This window comes from Balaenoptera borealis, assembly GCF_965194805.1.
Source record: "Balaenoptera borealis genome assembly, chromosome: 19".
NCBI lineage: Eukaryota > Metazoa > Chordata > Mammalia > Artiodactyla > Balaenopteridae > Balaenoptera > Balaenoptera borealis.
Window position 1 is genome coordinate 62,975,651 of NC_138878.1, and position 15,947 is coordinate 62,991,597.

The 15,947-nt window shown below is 56.7% G+C and overlaps 2 protein-coding genes across 5 annotated transcripts in view; both read right to left on the minus strand.

Annotated features, from left to right (window-relative positions):
- Positions 1-308: 308 nt before the first annotated feature.
- On the minus strand, positions 309-3,048 carry ASPDH (aspartate dehydrogenase domain containing). Its single transcript, XM_082367715.1, has 7 exons — positions 2,559-3,048; positions 2,010-2,154; positions 1,667-1,751; positions 1,426-1,575; positions 1,123-1,343; positions 899-1,053; positions 309-485 (listed from the first exon to the last, which is right to left on the minus strand). The coding sequence occupies exons 1-7, from the start codon at positions 2,980-2,982 to the stop codon at positions 442-444; spliced, it is 1,224 nt and encodes a 407-aa protein (XP_082223841.1). The 5' UTR covers positions 2,983-3,048; the 3' UTR covers positions 309-441.
- A 70-nt stretch (positions 3,049-3,118) lies between these two features.
- Positions 3,119-15,947, minus strand: part of LRRC4B (leucine rich repeat containing 4B) — a 42,409-nt gene continuing 29,580 nt past the window's right edge. For all 4 annotated transcript variants that reach the window (XM_082367708.1, XM_082367707.1, XM_082367709.1 and 1 more), the window contains one exon: positions 3,119-7,951. In XM_082367708.1, the coding sequence (XP_082223834.1) occupies positions 6,110-7,951 (1,842 nt within the window). In that variant the 3' untranslated portion in view covers positions 3,119-6,109. The remainder of the gene's footprint in view (positions 7,952-15,947) is intronic.

The following is a 15,947-nucleotide window of genomic DNA, read 5'->3' on the forward strand; positions in this document are numbered from 1 at the left end:
CTTGTTCCGCACGGAACGCCCGGGCAGCGTGGCCCGGAAGTCCTCTGTCGCCCCCGAGAACGCGGGACTACAACTTCCGTCGGCCCCTGCGGTGAGTCCCGGAAATGTGCCCTGAGGCGACCCTCTCCTTCGCACACTTCCACGCCCCCTGCTTCTCGAAGGATTCTGGGAAATGTAGTGAATAGGCTCTCGCGATAGCTTCCAGGGGTGTTGCTACCCTGTATGCCCGCTCCCTGTGATGACATCATGCCTAGTGTGAGGACAAAGCGTGACGTCACAGAAGGGAAACAAGTGATCAGACACCAGACTACGTAGGGAGAAGAGCCTCCAATATTTACTGAGACAGGAGGGAGGTCTGGGGATACTGAGGCAGCAGCGGGACGGTGGCGGTGGGAGGTAAATAATGAGATGAGGACGTCCTCTTGGGAAGGAGGAGGCTTCTTAGCAGAGATGGATCCCCGGCTTGGAGGGCAGGTGGCAGCAGCCTGTGGAGGAGATACGGGGAATGAAAGGCTGAGACAGAGAGATAAGGAGTGACAGACACCTGGAATGAAGGGACAGACCAAGGTGGGGACCTAGAGGGAGGGACTGAGACCCAGAGAGAGGGACCAAATTCCAGAGATAGAGGGACAGAGACCTGGGGGGAGACAGAGACTCACATGCTAGAGTCCCAGAGAGAGGGGGACACAGAGGCTCAGAGAGAGGAGACTTGGACAGAGAGAGAGATCTATAAAGATTCAGCGTCGCGGAGTAGAAGGTTAAGGAGACTCAGAAATAAAGATCAATCGATAGAGACAGAATCAGAACTGCAGACTCAGAGAGCCTGAGACCCAAGCTCTGCAGAGCACAAGAGCCCAGGGCTTGGGGAGAGGAGTGCCGGGGAGGAGCGTGGCCGCACCCAGGAGGCTGCGCCAGAAGGTGGTGATGGTGGCAGAGCCGGTGACCGCGCCTGGCTCGGTGGGGTTCTCTCTGTGGGTGTGCACAGCAAAGCTTCGGCCTGTGGGGCCCGGGGGTCCGCTCAGCTCCACATCCACCACATGCATGTCCTTGAGGCTGGGGCAAGCAGGGTGGTCAGTCCGGCTGGCCTGGCCCCAGCCCAGACCCCCGCTCAGCTTCGCTCACCTGAAATCGGCCACAAGCACCCCGATCACGTGGTCGAAGCCCAGGCTGGGGGCGGCCAGGGCAGCGGCAGCCATGGTGTTGGAGTTTCGGGGGGCAAGGGGGCAGAGCCCACGGACAGGGCCTTCATAGAGCACAGTGCGAGGCCCGGGGCTGTGCGCGGTAGCCAGGGGTCCCTCGAGCCGGAAGCCATCAGGGTGTGTGGCCATGGTGACACGGAGGCTCTGGAAGTGAGAGCCAGAGTCGGGGGGACTGGGGGTCTCTGTTGGACCCCTCCGGTTCCCAGGGAGCCCAGCAGGCCCTCACCTGGAGGCCCCCGGCTTCGTCCAATCTGGCGATGTCCTCAGTGCCCCAGAGGGCCCCTCGGGCCACGAACACAGCGTGGCCCCAGCGATGCGAGGCCTCCAGGAGCTGCCGCTCTGTGGCCTGGTCAGCTAGGGCTGAGGGGGATCCCACCTGGGGCAGATGAAGGTGGGGAGGGGCTGAGGTCAGGAGATGGATCCCGCTTTGGGGGGGGTGATGCCAAGGCGGAAGACACAGAGCTCACCAGGAGATTGGCATAGCGCAGGATTTCTGCCCCAGATTCGTGGATTATTTTGGGATGGGCCACTTCCACCACAAGGTCAGGGTGCCTGGGAGAGGGGAGAGAGGCGGCGAGGGCCTTGAAGAGGTATTAGATCTCCCCTCCCCAGATTCCCTGAGTCTACGGAGGCCTGTCACTCTTCACCCTGGCCTGGGAGGGGAAATAGGACAGAGGCTTGTCCTATTTCACATTTGGGCGAACCAAGGTCCAGGGAGGGTAAGGGACTCGCCTGAGAGCACACAGCACCTAAGGGAGGCCAGAACAGGAGCTTCAGAGAGTCCCACTCTCTCACGGCGAGGTCACTGACCTCTCCCCGAGGGCAGCAAGGTTCTGGAGCTGAAGGGTAGGGGGCACACTCCCCGCCATTCGTCCTGGGTCACGATTCCAGACAAAAACAAGTTCTAGGCCCAGTTCTGGTCCCTGAGTCAGCAAGTGGGAGACCAGGGACTGTCCTGGGGAGAGGGAAAGAGACTCAGAGAGGGGCACAGAGACCCAGAGAGAGGGGCACAGAGACCCAGAGAGAGGGGGACAGAGGCCCAGAGGGAGGGTGACAAAGACCCAGAGAGAGGGGGACAGAGGCCCAGAGAGGGAATGACAGAGGTGAGGGAGGGAGTACACTGACCCAGAGTTGGGGGGCACGAAAACTTAGGTGGGGGGCAGAGACTCAGAAAGGGGAGGACGGAGGTCCTGAGGGGGTCGGAGCCCTGCGGTGAGGAGTGGAAGACACTTAGGGAGACAGAGGCAGCCAGGCCACAGATAAAGACACAGAAGAAAAGTATGTTTGTGGAGGACACACGGGCTTTTGAGGCTCTAGAAAGGGGCCTGGGGAAGAAGCCCCAGACAGTCAAGGACTCACCGACGCGGCCGTAGCCCAGTATCCCCACCTTCCTCGGGACTGTGGTGAGAGCCATGCCCTTGGACTTGGTGGCCTGCGGTCTGAGCTCCGCAGCTGCTTGCTGCCTCCCATCCCCCCACCTCACCCCACACACGAGATTTGGGCAGCGGCTGAGCTTTGGACATTTGACCCTTGAGCCTCTCTGGAACCTTCCCCCTCCCCCCGCTGTGGCCCAGAGGTGGGGGTGTGGGGGGGGCGCCACCTGGGGGCAGGATGAGAATCCTGGGAGGCAGTGGGCGAGATGTTTTGGGGTTCCAGGGCCCTGTGTGGCGCCCCCCCCCATGTATCCAGCCCATTCCTTCTCTGCATCACATCCTCTTCCTGCTGATGTGGAAAATTTCCTCTGCAGTCCCCTGCCCCCCTTTCTGGCCGGCCAGGTTGTCATGGAAACTGCATCCTGCTTGGGTCGGGGTAGAGAGGGTTGGGAGCAAGAGAGAGGAGATGGTGACAGGGGACTCTGGGCTCTGTCTGTCCCCTTGCTCCTGTGTTTCCAATCCCCAACCCTTGCAGCCGCTACCCAACCCCCACCCCGTGCCTCGGCACCCGTGTTTCGTCAGCATTCCTCCTCCTGTGTTTTCCTCCCTTGGTTCTGTCTCCATCTCAGATCTCTCTCACTCCCATCGCTGTCTCTCCACCTTTTCCCGGATCTCCATCCCTCCGGTCTCCATCCCTCCAGCTGCCACCCCTGCCTCCTCTGGGCTGGCTGCCATTCTGTCTCCAGCCAGGCCCTCATCTCCCCTAAGGTCCGAGGGAGGCCTGGCCTGGTCATGCCCCTCTCCCCACAAGGCTGCAGGAGCTGGAGTTCGGCTCATCCTAGCCTCAGTGGCCCCCAACCCCACCAGCTCCCATGGAGGGGGCCCTTACCCCGGCCCCTCCTCGAACCTCCCTCCCTCCAGCCTGATCATCCTTCTTTTCACCTTGACTTCTCACCTTGTATCCTCCCCTCCCCCGGCCACGATGCCACCACCCACCCCTCTTTCGCCCCCTTATATTCTCACTCCCATGCCCATCTGTCCGCTCTCCCCACCTCCCATGGCCAAGGAGAAGCCTGCGAGGCCTGGGGAGTCGCCGAGCGCCCCCCCAAATGAACCCCAGCCAGGGCGCCTCGCGGGTGCCTGGCATCGGAAATGGCGGAGACTGCGGCAGTGTCGGCTCCCTGCCCCCCACCACCACCTGGTACCCGCTGCAGCGCTACCATGGCAACCAGGATCTGGGGGCCCTGAAAGAGGACGAGAAAGAGAGCATGAAAGCGGGAGCGAGGGGGAGCCAGGCGTCGCACTAGAGGAGAGTCCCAAGCAGACAGGCCAGACAGATAGGGTCAGGGACCCCAGACACGTCGCAGCAGAGGCAGCTGCCACGGGTGATAAGGGAAGAATTTGCTTTAAGAGCTCCAGGTGGGGGCGGTGGGGGGAGATAAGATGCTGTGGGGCAGAAACAGGCAGGGAGGAGGCGTAGGGCCGGGCGCACGGACCCGGTCCAGGCCCTCTCAGAGGACACAGGGCCCCGGTGGGGTCGTGGGGGCTTCCTGCCCGCCCCACCTTCAGTCGTGGACTGCACGGGGCCTGGTCGTCCTGCGCATGCGCCAGGCCTACCCTGTACGCGGGCCAGTCTTGACCGAGGAGAAAATGGGGCTGAGACGAGAGCTGCTCCCGGGGGCCCAGCCCCGTGTGTCCGCAGCTATGTCTGCCCAGAGCAGTGCCTCATCCTGCTTCCACTGGCCTCTGTCTAGCACGAAACGGCGGCCCTGGGGCGGGGGCCTGGCCCTCTGGAGGCGGCAACGCTGGTACCGTGGCCTGCCCCAGCCGTACCAGCACCTGCCCAAGGGCCTGGCCGACCGCTGGCATTTGCTGGCATTTGCACCCACTCGCTGGCTTTTGTCTCTCCGAGGGCTCTGCGTGTGAGCTGCCCTTCTGAGCTGCAGCGTAGCCCCCCTCCACTTCCTGGGCCTGGACTCTGCCTCCTGCTGCTGAGTTAACCAGACCGACGACGTGCAGCCCCCCTGCTGCTCCGCTGGCCCCAGCTCGAGCACCCCTCCCCCGCCCCCAGCTCACTCCTTGCCTCCCCTTCAACGTGACCCGCTTTCTCCGCACGGCAGTGTCTTGAATGGGTTTGCGGTAGACACGGACCCTCTCTGGTTTGGCTCTGAGATGGGATGAATTGCGTCCTCACCTCCACGACCTGTGAATGTGACCTTATTTGGAAATAGGGTCTTTGCAGATGATCAGGACGAGGCTGTACTGGAGTCGGGCGGTTCCCAGTCCAATATGACGTATAAGGAGGGGAAATCTGGACACAGAGACACACATGCACAGAGGGAAGGTGCTGCGGAGACAAGGGAGAACGCCCTGTGGAGACTGGGGTGACACTGCCACCAGTCAAGGAACATCTGGGGCGACCAGAAGCTGGAAGAGGCAGAGAAGGACCCTCCCCTACAGGTTCTAGAGGGAGCACGGCCCTGCCCACACCTTGACCTTGGCCTCCAGAACTGAGACACTAAATTTCTGTCGTTCTGAGCCACCCAGTCTGTGGTACCTTGTAACGGCAGCCCCAGGAGATAGGCCCCCTAGGTTTCTGCTGTGAGGTGGGAAGTTGGGGGAGAGGACCCCAGTACCTGCCTCAAAAGGGGTGCAGGCAGAATAAACACAGTGCCGGGAGTGCTGGGTGACCGAGTCCCTCTCTAGGGCCTCGGAGGTGAAAGGGTAGGGGCCTAAGACCACTCAGAGGTGCCGGCTCTCCCACTGACCTTCCAGCTGGGGCCTGGAGTTTTCCATCTTCTCATTCTACTGCCCACCCATGTTCCCTTTCTTTTCTCTCTCCTCCATGCTTTCATAACCAAAAAAAAATTTTTTTTTTTACTTTTTCCGTGTTTTTTTTTTTTTTTTTTAAAGTAATTACAGAGCAGGTAGTCGTTGACGCAAACCTCCCTTCAGTATCAAAAGAGTCTGTGGGGCAGGAGAGGGCTGGGGGCAACGGCGGGGGGCGGGCTGAGGCCGCCCCGCCCCCGGCCAGTGGGGACCAGGGGCCGGGAATGGACTCCCCCGGGGCAGGGCCAGGGGCTCGGGAGGCTCTGACGACGTGGCTGTCTCTTCAGTTTAGAGGGCGGAGGGGTGGGGGTGGGGGACAGGCGTCAAACTGCAAAAAATGAACCGTAAAAGGAGGGCTGTTGGGGGTGAGGGGAGAGGACACCCCTGAAAAAAGCTCCTCTCTCCCCCGGAAGGCGGAGGGCCGGGAGCAGTTGGTCGGGAGAGCGAGGAGGAAAAGCGGAGGGTTCCGGCCACTCCCGTCCTGCGTCCCCTCCCGCGGCCGGGGAGGGGGGCGAGGCCGGAACCACGCGGGTTCCATTCCCGGAGCCCCGCACTGTCCTCGCTGGGGCGAGCTGCCCTGGGGTGCGGACGCGGGTGGGGCTCCGAGCTGCCTGCCCCGACCTCCCCGGTGCGGGGCTGGGGCTGGGGGGAGGGTGCCGGTCCGGCCCCCGCCCCGGGGGGGTCCCCCTGCCCGGCAGGACGGAGGCTTCAGATCTGCGTCTCCTGCACGTTCTCCTTGGAGCCGCTCTTGAAGAGCAGAGGTTCGTGGATGGAGTTGAGGCCGGGCGGACCTTTGCCCCCGCAGCCCCCGCCACTGGGGTTGCTGCTGTAGTGCGCCTTGAAGGCGGCCGCCACGTAGTGGTGGTGGTTGAGGTGGTCGCGCTCCAGGGCGGGCAGGGCCAGGTGGCTGTCCCCGCCCACGCCGCCCCCGCCGGCCACAGCGGCGGCGGCGGCCACGGACACGGCGGAGGCGGCGGGCAGCTCGTCCTCCACGTTGATGATCTCCACTGTGCGCGTGGGCCCGTGGTGCTTGTGGAGCTGGTGCTGCTTGCGCAGCTTGTAGAAGGCCACGAGCATCACGGCGGCCATGAACGTGATGGCCACGAAGCAGCCGATGATGATCTTGGTGGTCTTCATGACGTCGTCCAGGTCCTTGAGGGCGTTCTCCGTCACGTCCGTTATGGGCACCGTGAACGCCTTCTCCGTGGGGCGCGAGGAGCGCGGGGCAGGCGCCGTGGTGGACGACGAGGCCGGGCCGGCCGCCTCCCCCGGCCGGCCCCCGCCCCAGACGCCGTCCGTCGTGGGCCCCGGCGGCTCCTTCTCGGTCCCCCGCGGCTGCAGGGCCTCCTCTCCGGGCTGCGTTTCCAGGGTCTCCACTGTCACCGTGGTGAAGTAGGTGTAGCCGCCGCTGCCCCCGCCGCCGCCCCCGCCCCCGGGGCCGCCCCCGCCGCCCCCGGCGCCTCCGGCCGCCACGGGGTCCACGGCCGAGACGTTGAGCGTGGCCGAGGCGGTGGTGTTGCCGGCCGAGTTCGTCACCATGCAGGTGTACTGGCCCGTGTCCTGCACGGTGACGTTGGTGAAGTTGAGCGTGCCGTCGTGCAGGACGGAGATGCGCACGCGGTAGGAGCCGTGGGTCATGAGGGTGCCGTTGGGCGTCAGCCAGTTGACGGAGGTCATGGACGTGCCCGTGCGGCACTTGAGCTCGGCGGCCATGCCCTCCGTGACGTTGAGGTCCGTGGGCGGCTCCACGATGACGGGCGCGTAGCAGGTGAAGTGCGACTGGTCCAGCTCGCCGATGTAGCGCCCCTTGAGGCCGGCGGGCGCGTGGCAGCGCGCGCAGCACGTCGTGTTGCTGGGCACCGTCTCCTTGAGCCACCAGCTCAGCCAGAGCACGTCGCAGTTGCAGTGCCAGGGGTTGTGGTTGAGGTGGACCCGCTCGAGGCGGTGCAGGGGCGTGAAGAGGTCGTGGGGCAGCGACATCAGGTTGTTGTGGGACAGGTTGAGCTCCTCCAGCGACTTGAGGTCGTCGAAGGCGTTGCGCTCGATGGTGGCCACCTGGGCGTGCATCAGCCACAGCTTGCGCAGGCTGGTCAGGCCCTGGAAGGAGCCCGGGCGGATCAGGTCCAGCCGGTTGCCCGACAGCTCCAGCTCCTCCAGGCGCACCAGGGCCGTCAGGTTGGGGATGTCCTTGAGGTTGCACATGCCCAGGTTGAGGTAGCGCAGGTTCACCAGGCCCTCGAAGGCTGCCTCGGAGATGTACTCCAGCCGCTTGAGCTCGCCCAGGTCGAGGCGGCGCAGCGAGGGCACGCGGTTGAAGGCGTACGACGGGATGCTCTCGATGGGGTTGTTCCGCAGCCAGAGCTCCCGCAGCTTGGACAGGTACTCGAAGGCCTGCGTGGGCACTGTCGTCAGCCGGTTGTCGAACAGCTCCAGGGTGTTGAGGCTGGGCAGCCCGTTGAAGGCGCCCACCTCGATCTTGCGCACCAGGTTCTTACTCAGCTGCAGGATCTCCAGGTGCCGCAGGTGCTTGAATGTGTCCGTCCGGATCACCTGGGGTCGGGAAGGGGAGACACCATCAGTGATACTGATACTAACGGGTCGACCACAGAGGGTTTTTTAAAAATTTTATTTTATTAAAGTATAGTTTATTTATTTATCTATCTTTTGGCCGCGCCCTGTGGCTTGCGGGATCTTAGTTCCCCAACCAGGGATCGAACCCGAGTCCCCTGCGGTAGAAGCGTGGACTCCTAACCACTGGACCGCCAGGGGAGTCCCTAAAGTATAGTTGATTTAATGTTAATTTCTAATGTAAAGCAAAGTGATTCAGTTATACATATATGAAAATATATGTATATATTGATATATGAAAAAGAATATATATACACATTCTTTTTCATATCCTTTTCCATGATGGTTTATCACAGGATATTGAATATAGTTCTCTGTGCTATATGGTAAGACCTTGTTGTTTATCCTTTCTATATATAATACTTTGCATCTGCTAATCCCAAACTCCCACTCCATCCCTCCCCCCTCCCCCCTCCCCTTTGGCAACCACGCGTCTGTTCTCTATGTCTGGATCACAAGAGTTTTGAGTGCTGGTGAGGGTGCTGGGCCGCCCCGTCTCTCCACCTTTCCTGTAAGACCATGAGGTCACTGTGGAAAGCAGTTTGATGGTTTCTTATAAAGTTAAACAGAGAGTTAGTTACACAGGACACGGCCATTCTACGCCCGAGTATTTCCCCAAGAGAAATGACAGCAGATATCCATCCAAAGGCCTGTGACGGGTGCTTGCAGCATCTGTGTTCGTTACAGCCTAAGCCGGAAATGACCCAGTGTCCAGCAGCAGGTGAAGGACCCACGCTCTGTGCTGTAGGATGGAACACTATGGCTCAGCAATGAAAAGGAATGAACTTTCCACACAATGACTTGAATGGATCTCACGGGCGTCAGGTTGAGCAAACGCAGCCAGATGCAAAGGAGCACATGCCTTGGGACCCTGTCCATTCCACAAGCGTGCGTGTGTGTGTGTGTGTGTGTGTGTGTGTGTATGTGTGTTGGGGCAGGGGGAGGACAGTCTGGGAAGGGGCACGAGAGAACTTTCCGGGCTGATAGAAATGTCCTTAGTTGGGGTGGTGCCTACAAGGGTGAATGTAACTGTCAAAACTCCCCAGACTGGGGACTTCCCTGGTGGTCCAGTGGTTAAGAATCCACCTTCCAGTGCAGGGGATGTGGATTTGATCCCTGGTAGGGGAAATAAGATCCCACATGCTGTGGGGCAAATAAGCCCGTGCGCCAACTAAGCCCGCGCGCATTACAACTAGAGAGAAGCCCGCGTGCCGCGATGAAGAGCCCGCATGCCGCAACTAAGACCTGATGGGGCCAAGTAAATAAATATTTAAAAGAAAAAAAAAACTCCCCAAACTGTACCCATAACATGAGAGGCATTTTATTCTATGTAAATTACACCTCAATCAAAAAGATTAAACATAGGGAACTCCCTGATGGTCCAGTAGTTAGGACTCTGCGCTCTCCCTGTGGAGGGCCTGGGTTCGATCCCTGGTTGGGGAACTAAAATCCCACAAGCCGTGTGGCATGGCCAAAAAAAAAAAGATTAAAAATAGTTATACCAGCAGCTAACATGCATCGGGCACTTCTTGGGTGCCAGACGCTGTTCTGAGTGCTTTAGAGCCGACAACTCAATCCTCCAAACTGCCCTGTGAGATAGGTGCTTATTCAATACACACAACTCTGAAATCCACAGAGCTCCTAAAACCACATTTCTCATAACTTTGGCACCAAACCTGATCAGAACTCATGTGAAGCTGTTCAAAGCTTTTATTGATCCCACTCACGTGACTATTCAAAGATTCCACTCTAGAAACATACCCAGATTTGATAAGGGGTATAAGATCCACTGGGGGTGCTGTAAAAATCTATGCTGTATAGTAATACCTTTCTATTATCAGATGCCCAAACTCAACTAGCCTCAAGTGTTTCACATGAGGGATTAAGAATTATCTCCATCTAAGCAGGAGGAGATGGAGGCACAGAGAGGTGCAGCGACTTGCCCAGGGATGCACAGGAGGCGCTGGCAGATCTGGGATTGGACCGAGGTTGTCTGGCTCCAGAGTCACGGCTCTTAATCCCTGAACTTGGCTGCCATGTCTCAGGGCTGAGGCTGATGCACCACAGAAGGGGCAGTGTTGGGCTGGGCATGGAAGGCAGAATCTTACCAGATTCTCCCCACTGATCACTCAGGTACACTGAGACACAGAAGACCATGCAGCCATCAGATAGCGTTTCTGAAGCCTAGTTAACGCCATGGAAACAGTTGCATTAAAATATTAAGGGGAGGGACTTCCCTGGTGGTACAGTGGTTAAGAATCCACCTGCCAATGCAGGGGACAAGGGTTCGAGCCCTGGTCCAGGAAGATCCCACATGCCGCGGAGCAACTAAGCCCATGCGCCACAACTACTGAGCCTGCGCTCTGGAGCCCGTGAGCCACAACTACTGAGCCCATGTGCCGCAACTACTGAAGCCCACGCGCCTAGAGCCTGAGCTCCGGAACAAGAGAAGCCACCGCAATGAGAAACCCGTGCACCACAACAAAGAGAAGCCCCCGCTCGCCACAACTAGAGAAAGCCCGCGCGCAGCAACAAAGACCCAACAACGAAGACCCAACAACGAAGACCCAACGCAGCCAAAAATAAATAAATAAATATATTAAAAAAAAAATTAACGGGATAATGGTGAACTCTAGGTAGCATACTGTGTGCTTGTGACTTTGTAGAACTGAAAAAAGCAGCTGAGGAATTAGGTATCTGCGTATATGCACCAAGAAAAGACTGCAAGGAAATGCCCTAACCACTTCTTAGTGGTGAACTCCAGCTGATGAGGATTATGGGCAATTTTAACTCAAGTTATTTTTTTCTTTAATGAACAAAAATTCCTTTTTTTTTTTTTGGCTGTGCTGCGCGGCATGTGGGATCCTAGTTCCCCGACCAGGGATCGAACCCGTGCCCCTGAAGTGGAAGTGCGGAGTCTTAACCACTGGACTGCCAGGGAAGTCCCCAAAATTACTTCTAAGTAGAAAAACACTGTAAAAACTTTAAGAAAAGACTGTACCTGGGAGGCACCCAGCATAAGGAAAATAATATTCCTGGTACCGTTATCATCATAAGACAATAACAGCCACCATTTCTGCCAGCGCGATCCAACAGAAATACGACACCAGCTACCTGTTTAATTTTAAATTTCCTAGAGGCCACATTAAAAAAAAAAAAAACCAAGACAGATGAAACCAATTTTAATAATTGATTAGCCCAATAGGTCCAAAATATTATGATTTCATCATGGAACCAAGAGGGAAACTTACAAATGAGATATTTTACTCTCTTTTCACACTAAGTCTGCGGGGGTCCGATGTGTGTTTCACAGTACACGCCCTCGGCAGCAGGTCCTGCATTTCCCCTCAATAACAGTATATTGCGAGCGTTTTCCCATATCATGAGTATGCTTCTAAAACCTGACTTCCGTGGCCACCTAGAATCCCTCCCCAGGGCTACACCTCCTTTCTGATGTTGAGGTGGAATTGACAAGGTCAGTTTTTTATTTTCCTTAACGTGCTTCCACCTCCTCTCATTTCTGGCAGCGAACATGGCTAATCTTTAGAACTGGACGAGGACCACGAGGGCTGGCCTGGGGTGTCTGCAGCCTGCCGGCGGCGTGGCCGATGCGGCCGTGTCTGTGTGGGGTGAGAAGAAGGGGGGGCCGGAGAGCCTTGGCCTGACAGCCCTCGGGCCCTGGAGCCCCAGCTCTGCTGCGTGGGCTGCTGGAGCCTTGGTTTCCTCCTCTGAGGGACCCCGGGAAGAGCCCAGCCCCTCGCCTCCCACCCTGCTCTCTTGCTGCCTGCCCAACCCATGAGGCGCTAAACAACAGCACAACGAAAAGCTTTCCTGATCAAACAGTCTGGCCCCTTTGCTTTGCTCGACTCTTGAGTTTCCCAAATATAATAACCCGAGAACCCTTCTCACAGGCTGCCTTTTATCACTGCCCCGGGAAACGCTGGCAAAGCACCAAGCAGGCTTCTAGTTGCTGTTTCTATTAATAATAGTAATAATAATAATAATAATAATAATAATAATAATAATAATAATAAGAGGATCCAGGCATTACTAATCACTAGGGAGAGAATGAAGTAATGATCCAGTCATTACTAATCGCTAGGGAGAGAATGAAATCTGAAGGTCAGACTTGAGGGTTTGGACGGACAAATTGAGAACAAAGGGATTGCTGGCCCAGGTGTTGGAGTGGCCCGTTGCCTGGTCTGAGTCACATGTAGTTCCGGGGGCCTCCCCAGTTCCCAGCAAACCCGTCTGCATGCCCCACCCTGCCCCCGCTCCTGCCGGGGTCCCTGTTCTCGGCGCGGCCCCTCCAACCTGCCTTCCCAGTCGAAAGCGGGCCTGCAGCCTAGAGACCCCTGCATCGTCCACGGCCTCCCCTCGTGAGGGTTGGTCAGCCAGCAAGCCGCCGGTTCTAATCCTTTTGAATGTCTCACAGCCATCTTCTCTCTGTCCCCACGGTCGGTCCAGCTCAGGCCTCAACCTGCCTGGCCTCCAGTCTCTCCCCTCAAGTTCATCTCCAGGGCCTTGCCACACCCAGAGCTGGCCCTGCCTCTGCCTTCCTCTAGAACCCTCCGTGGCTCCCCAGTGCCCTCTGAGGAAATTCAGCCTGCCTTGCAAGCCCCGCTTGGCCTGGCCTGTAGGCTCCCCTCACTTGCAGCCCTCACTCCGGCCACATTTCAGCCAGTATGAACTTCGTGGAGCTATCTCACAGGCACTCCCCCTTTGCATACACTGTTCCTCTGCTCGGAATTCCCTTCCCTTTTCATCCACCTCGAAAACCCCTGCTCACTCTCTTGGGCCCAGCCCAGAGGTCTCACACTCATCCATCCGTCGCTTATTTATTGAACGGGGATAAAGGAGTTCTGAAGGGGCAAACGGAGGAGGACCATTCTCTGTGGAAGGGCGTTGTAATGTCAGCCCTGCAGAGCTGTTTCGAGGATGCAAGGTCATCGGTGAGATTCGCTCAGCACAAGGCGTGGCCCTCGCAGGTGGCATCTGGGCTGCAGCGATGAATGCCAGGCTCTGGGCTGGGTGTCCGCATCCGTCAGCTCGGCTTGTCCCCACCAGCTCTGCAGGGCAGGTGTTGTTTGCTCCCTTTCACAGAAGGAACCACTCGGCGAGGTTACTCGATGAGGGGTTTGAACCTGGGCAGCCCACAGGCCAGCATCGTGCCCCGTTTCAGACACCAGGAGCCGAGGCTCAGCGAGGTCAGGCGACTCAGCAGGGCTGCTCACCTTCCCCGGGGGAAGTGGGAAACCCGCAGCTGGGAGTCCAGCCCGGGTCTCCCTGATCCTCTGGACAAAGCAAGTGAAACTACACCATGTCCATAAGGTGCGTCCTGGCAGAGCCCGAGGCTGCGGCTGCTCCTGTTCCACGTGCTTTGTCCCAGTTGCGACGAGAAGGGTGTGTGTGAAGGGAGATGCAGGGGCACTCCCAAAGCGGGTGGGGTCCCCCCGCCAGTCACTTGAATGATGCACTTGGGAATAAGCAGGACGGGGGTGTTGCTGAGAAGGGAAGTCTGGTTTTATTGAGGATGTGCTGTAGGATTGCTTAAAATAGTGAGTCCCTTTATTTTTAACAGGATTCCAGTCTTTTCTCCCTCCTCCTCTCTGCAGGGTGACTGGGGAGCAGCCTAGTGGGCGGGGGTGGGGGGTGGGGGGTGGAGTCAGGGCTGGGTCTGAATCTTGGCTTTGCTGTTGACCAGCTGTGTGAACTTGGCTGAGTGTCCTAACGTCTCTGAGCCCACTTTCCTCGCAGGTCCTGCAGGGTTATTGTGAGGCTTGGACAAGATAGTGAATGCTTGGGACATGGCAAGCAGGCAGTAATACATATTTTTAAATTGTTGATGCAGCTGATAATGATCATTAACAATTGTCCTGCCTCTGGGCTTCCAGTTTCTTCCCCAGCCTCTTTCCTCTACATCAGCTGTCAGAATTGTCTAAGATGCAGTTCAGACCCTGCCAAATCCCTGCTCACAGCCCTCCCATGGCTCCCTTTGACCCTCAGCCTGGTGTCAGAGGCTCTGCAGGACCTGCCCCACTGGCCTCTCCTCTACTCCAGCCACAGGGAGATGTATGGGGTTCTATATGCTCACCATGCTCTGCTCAGCCTCTCTGCCTTTGCATAGGCTGTGCCCTCTGCCTGGAATGCCACCTTCCTCCTAGTTCTCTGGGATGTTCCAATTGTTTCTGCCAGGAGGCTCTCTTTGGCCTCCTGTTCACTGACTCATCACAGGCATTCTCTTATCAGACCCTTATCACACTGGTTCAATGCATCTGTCTCCTTGTCTAGGCTGTGAGTCTTCATGAGTAGAGACTCCATCTGAATCATTTCTGCATTCCCTGCACTCAGGTCAAGGCCTAGTTCATGGCGGACTTCAGAATGGACAAGGCTCATATTTGGAGAGTACCCACTGTGTGAGTCAATGTGCTTGCATGGCTTTTGGCCTGGGTGACAGCACCCAAAATGTTGAAATCCTCAGTGACAGAACTTGGGAACTGAGAGAGCACCAGTGTTCTGTTTTTGGTTCTGTTTCCAACTTATTCTTCTTTTTGCCTTAAAGTCCATGTGTCTGATATTATTAAAGACACACCAGCTTCCTTTAGGTTAGTGTTTGCCATCATTTTTGCTTTCATCCTTTCTGTCTTTATGTTTTAGGTATGTCTCTTGGATTTTGTTTTTCATTCAGTCTGAAAATCTCTGTCTTTTGACAGGAAGTTTAGTGTGTTTACATTTATTGTAATTACTAATCTATTTGGAATTATTTTTCCTATGTTTTTCCACGCTTTCTATTTGTCCTGATTTTTTTTTTGCAGCCTATTCATTCCCCTTTCCTATGACCTTTTGCAAAGATCGAGTTTCTTATTCCATTTCCCCCATTTACTATCTTAAGATTTATGTATTTTCTCTTCTTTTAGTGGTTAGCCTTAAGATTTAACATGCATACCTAAAGACCAAAGCCAAGCAACTCCTCCCCTCTTCTTCCAAACAATACAAGGCTGATCCCATCTCTGACTCTGACAAAGTGCCATCCAGGGCAGGTTTCTAATAAGGCAAAAGGGGTGAGCCAGTATTTGTTAAGTGCCTAGTATTCACTGGACCCTATGCTAAACACTCTGAGGTCATGATCTCCTTTAATCCTTGTGGAAATCCTGTCACATGGAGATTATCAACCACATGTCCCTGCCTTCCTTCTTCATATTTGATGGTTTACAGCCGAGGCAATGGAGGTTCACTGAGGTAAAGTCATTTGCCCTCAGTCTCACAGCTCCAAAGTAGCAGAACTAGGGCTCAAAGTCGGCTTCTCCTGAATCTAAACACCAGGTCTCCACCACACTCACCCACCTAAACCAAGAGGGTTGGGCTGTGTGTGGGTTTTGATGTGTTTTTTGAGCTGCAGAGCCCGTTCATTATTCAAACATTACCCATGTAGCGATTTGCTCATTTGACAGATATTCTTTGAGTGCCTGCTATGTGTCAAGCATCATGCCGGGCTCTGGGGATCCAGCATGGACAAGACAGCCATAGCCAAATTCCCAGAGCCTGACCTTGAGAGGGGAAGAGAAACACTAGACATATTATTATGCAAATGATCATTTAAGTGGTAATGGTATAAACGGATCTGGATCTCGGGAGGTGCCCTGGTTGCAGGGGGTGAGGCAGGCCTGTGGCCCCTTCACAGCACAATTTGAAACCCCCGAGGCCAGATGATCTCAAATCCTCTTTGATGCCAAGGGCTGGCTCACTGACCCAGAGTCGAGTAGGCAAGGTGAGGACTGGTTCTCGGAGCAGGCAAATCCCCCTGTCCTCCCAGCCTGACATCTTTGGCCTGATGGGACGCTGACATCCTGTGATGTGGCAGAGGAGCTGGGCCTAGGGTCCTAACTACCCAAGTCACCAAGTCCCCTCCCTCCTTCAG

Coding starts and splice junctions, on each gene's coding strand:
- ASPDH (XM_082367715.1), bottom strand. CDS start 2,982: ATGACAACCTGGCCGGCCAGAAAGGGGGGCAGGGGACTGCAGAGGAAA. Junction 2,155..2,558: donor ACTGGGCTACGGCCGCGTCG/GTGAGTCCTTGA, acceptor CCCTCTCCCCAG/GACAGTCCCTGGTCTCCCAC. Junction 486..898: donor CTTCTGGCGCAGCCTCCTGG/GTGCGGCCACGC, acceptor TCTCCTCCACAG/GCTGCTGCCACCTGCCCTCC.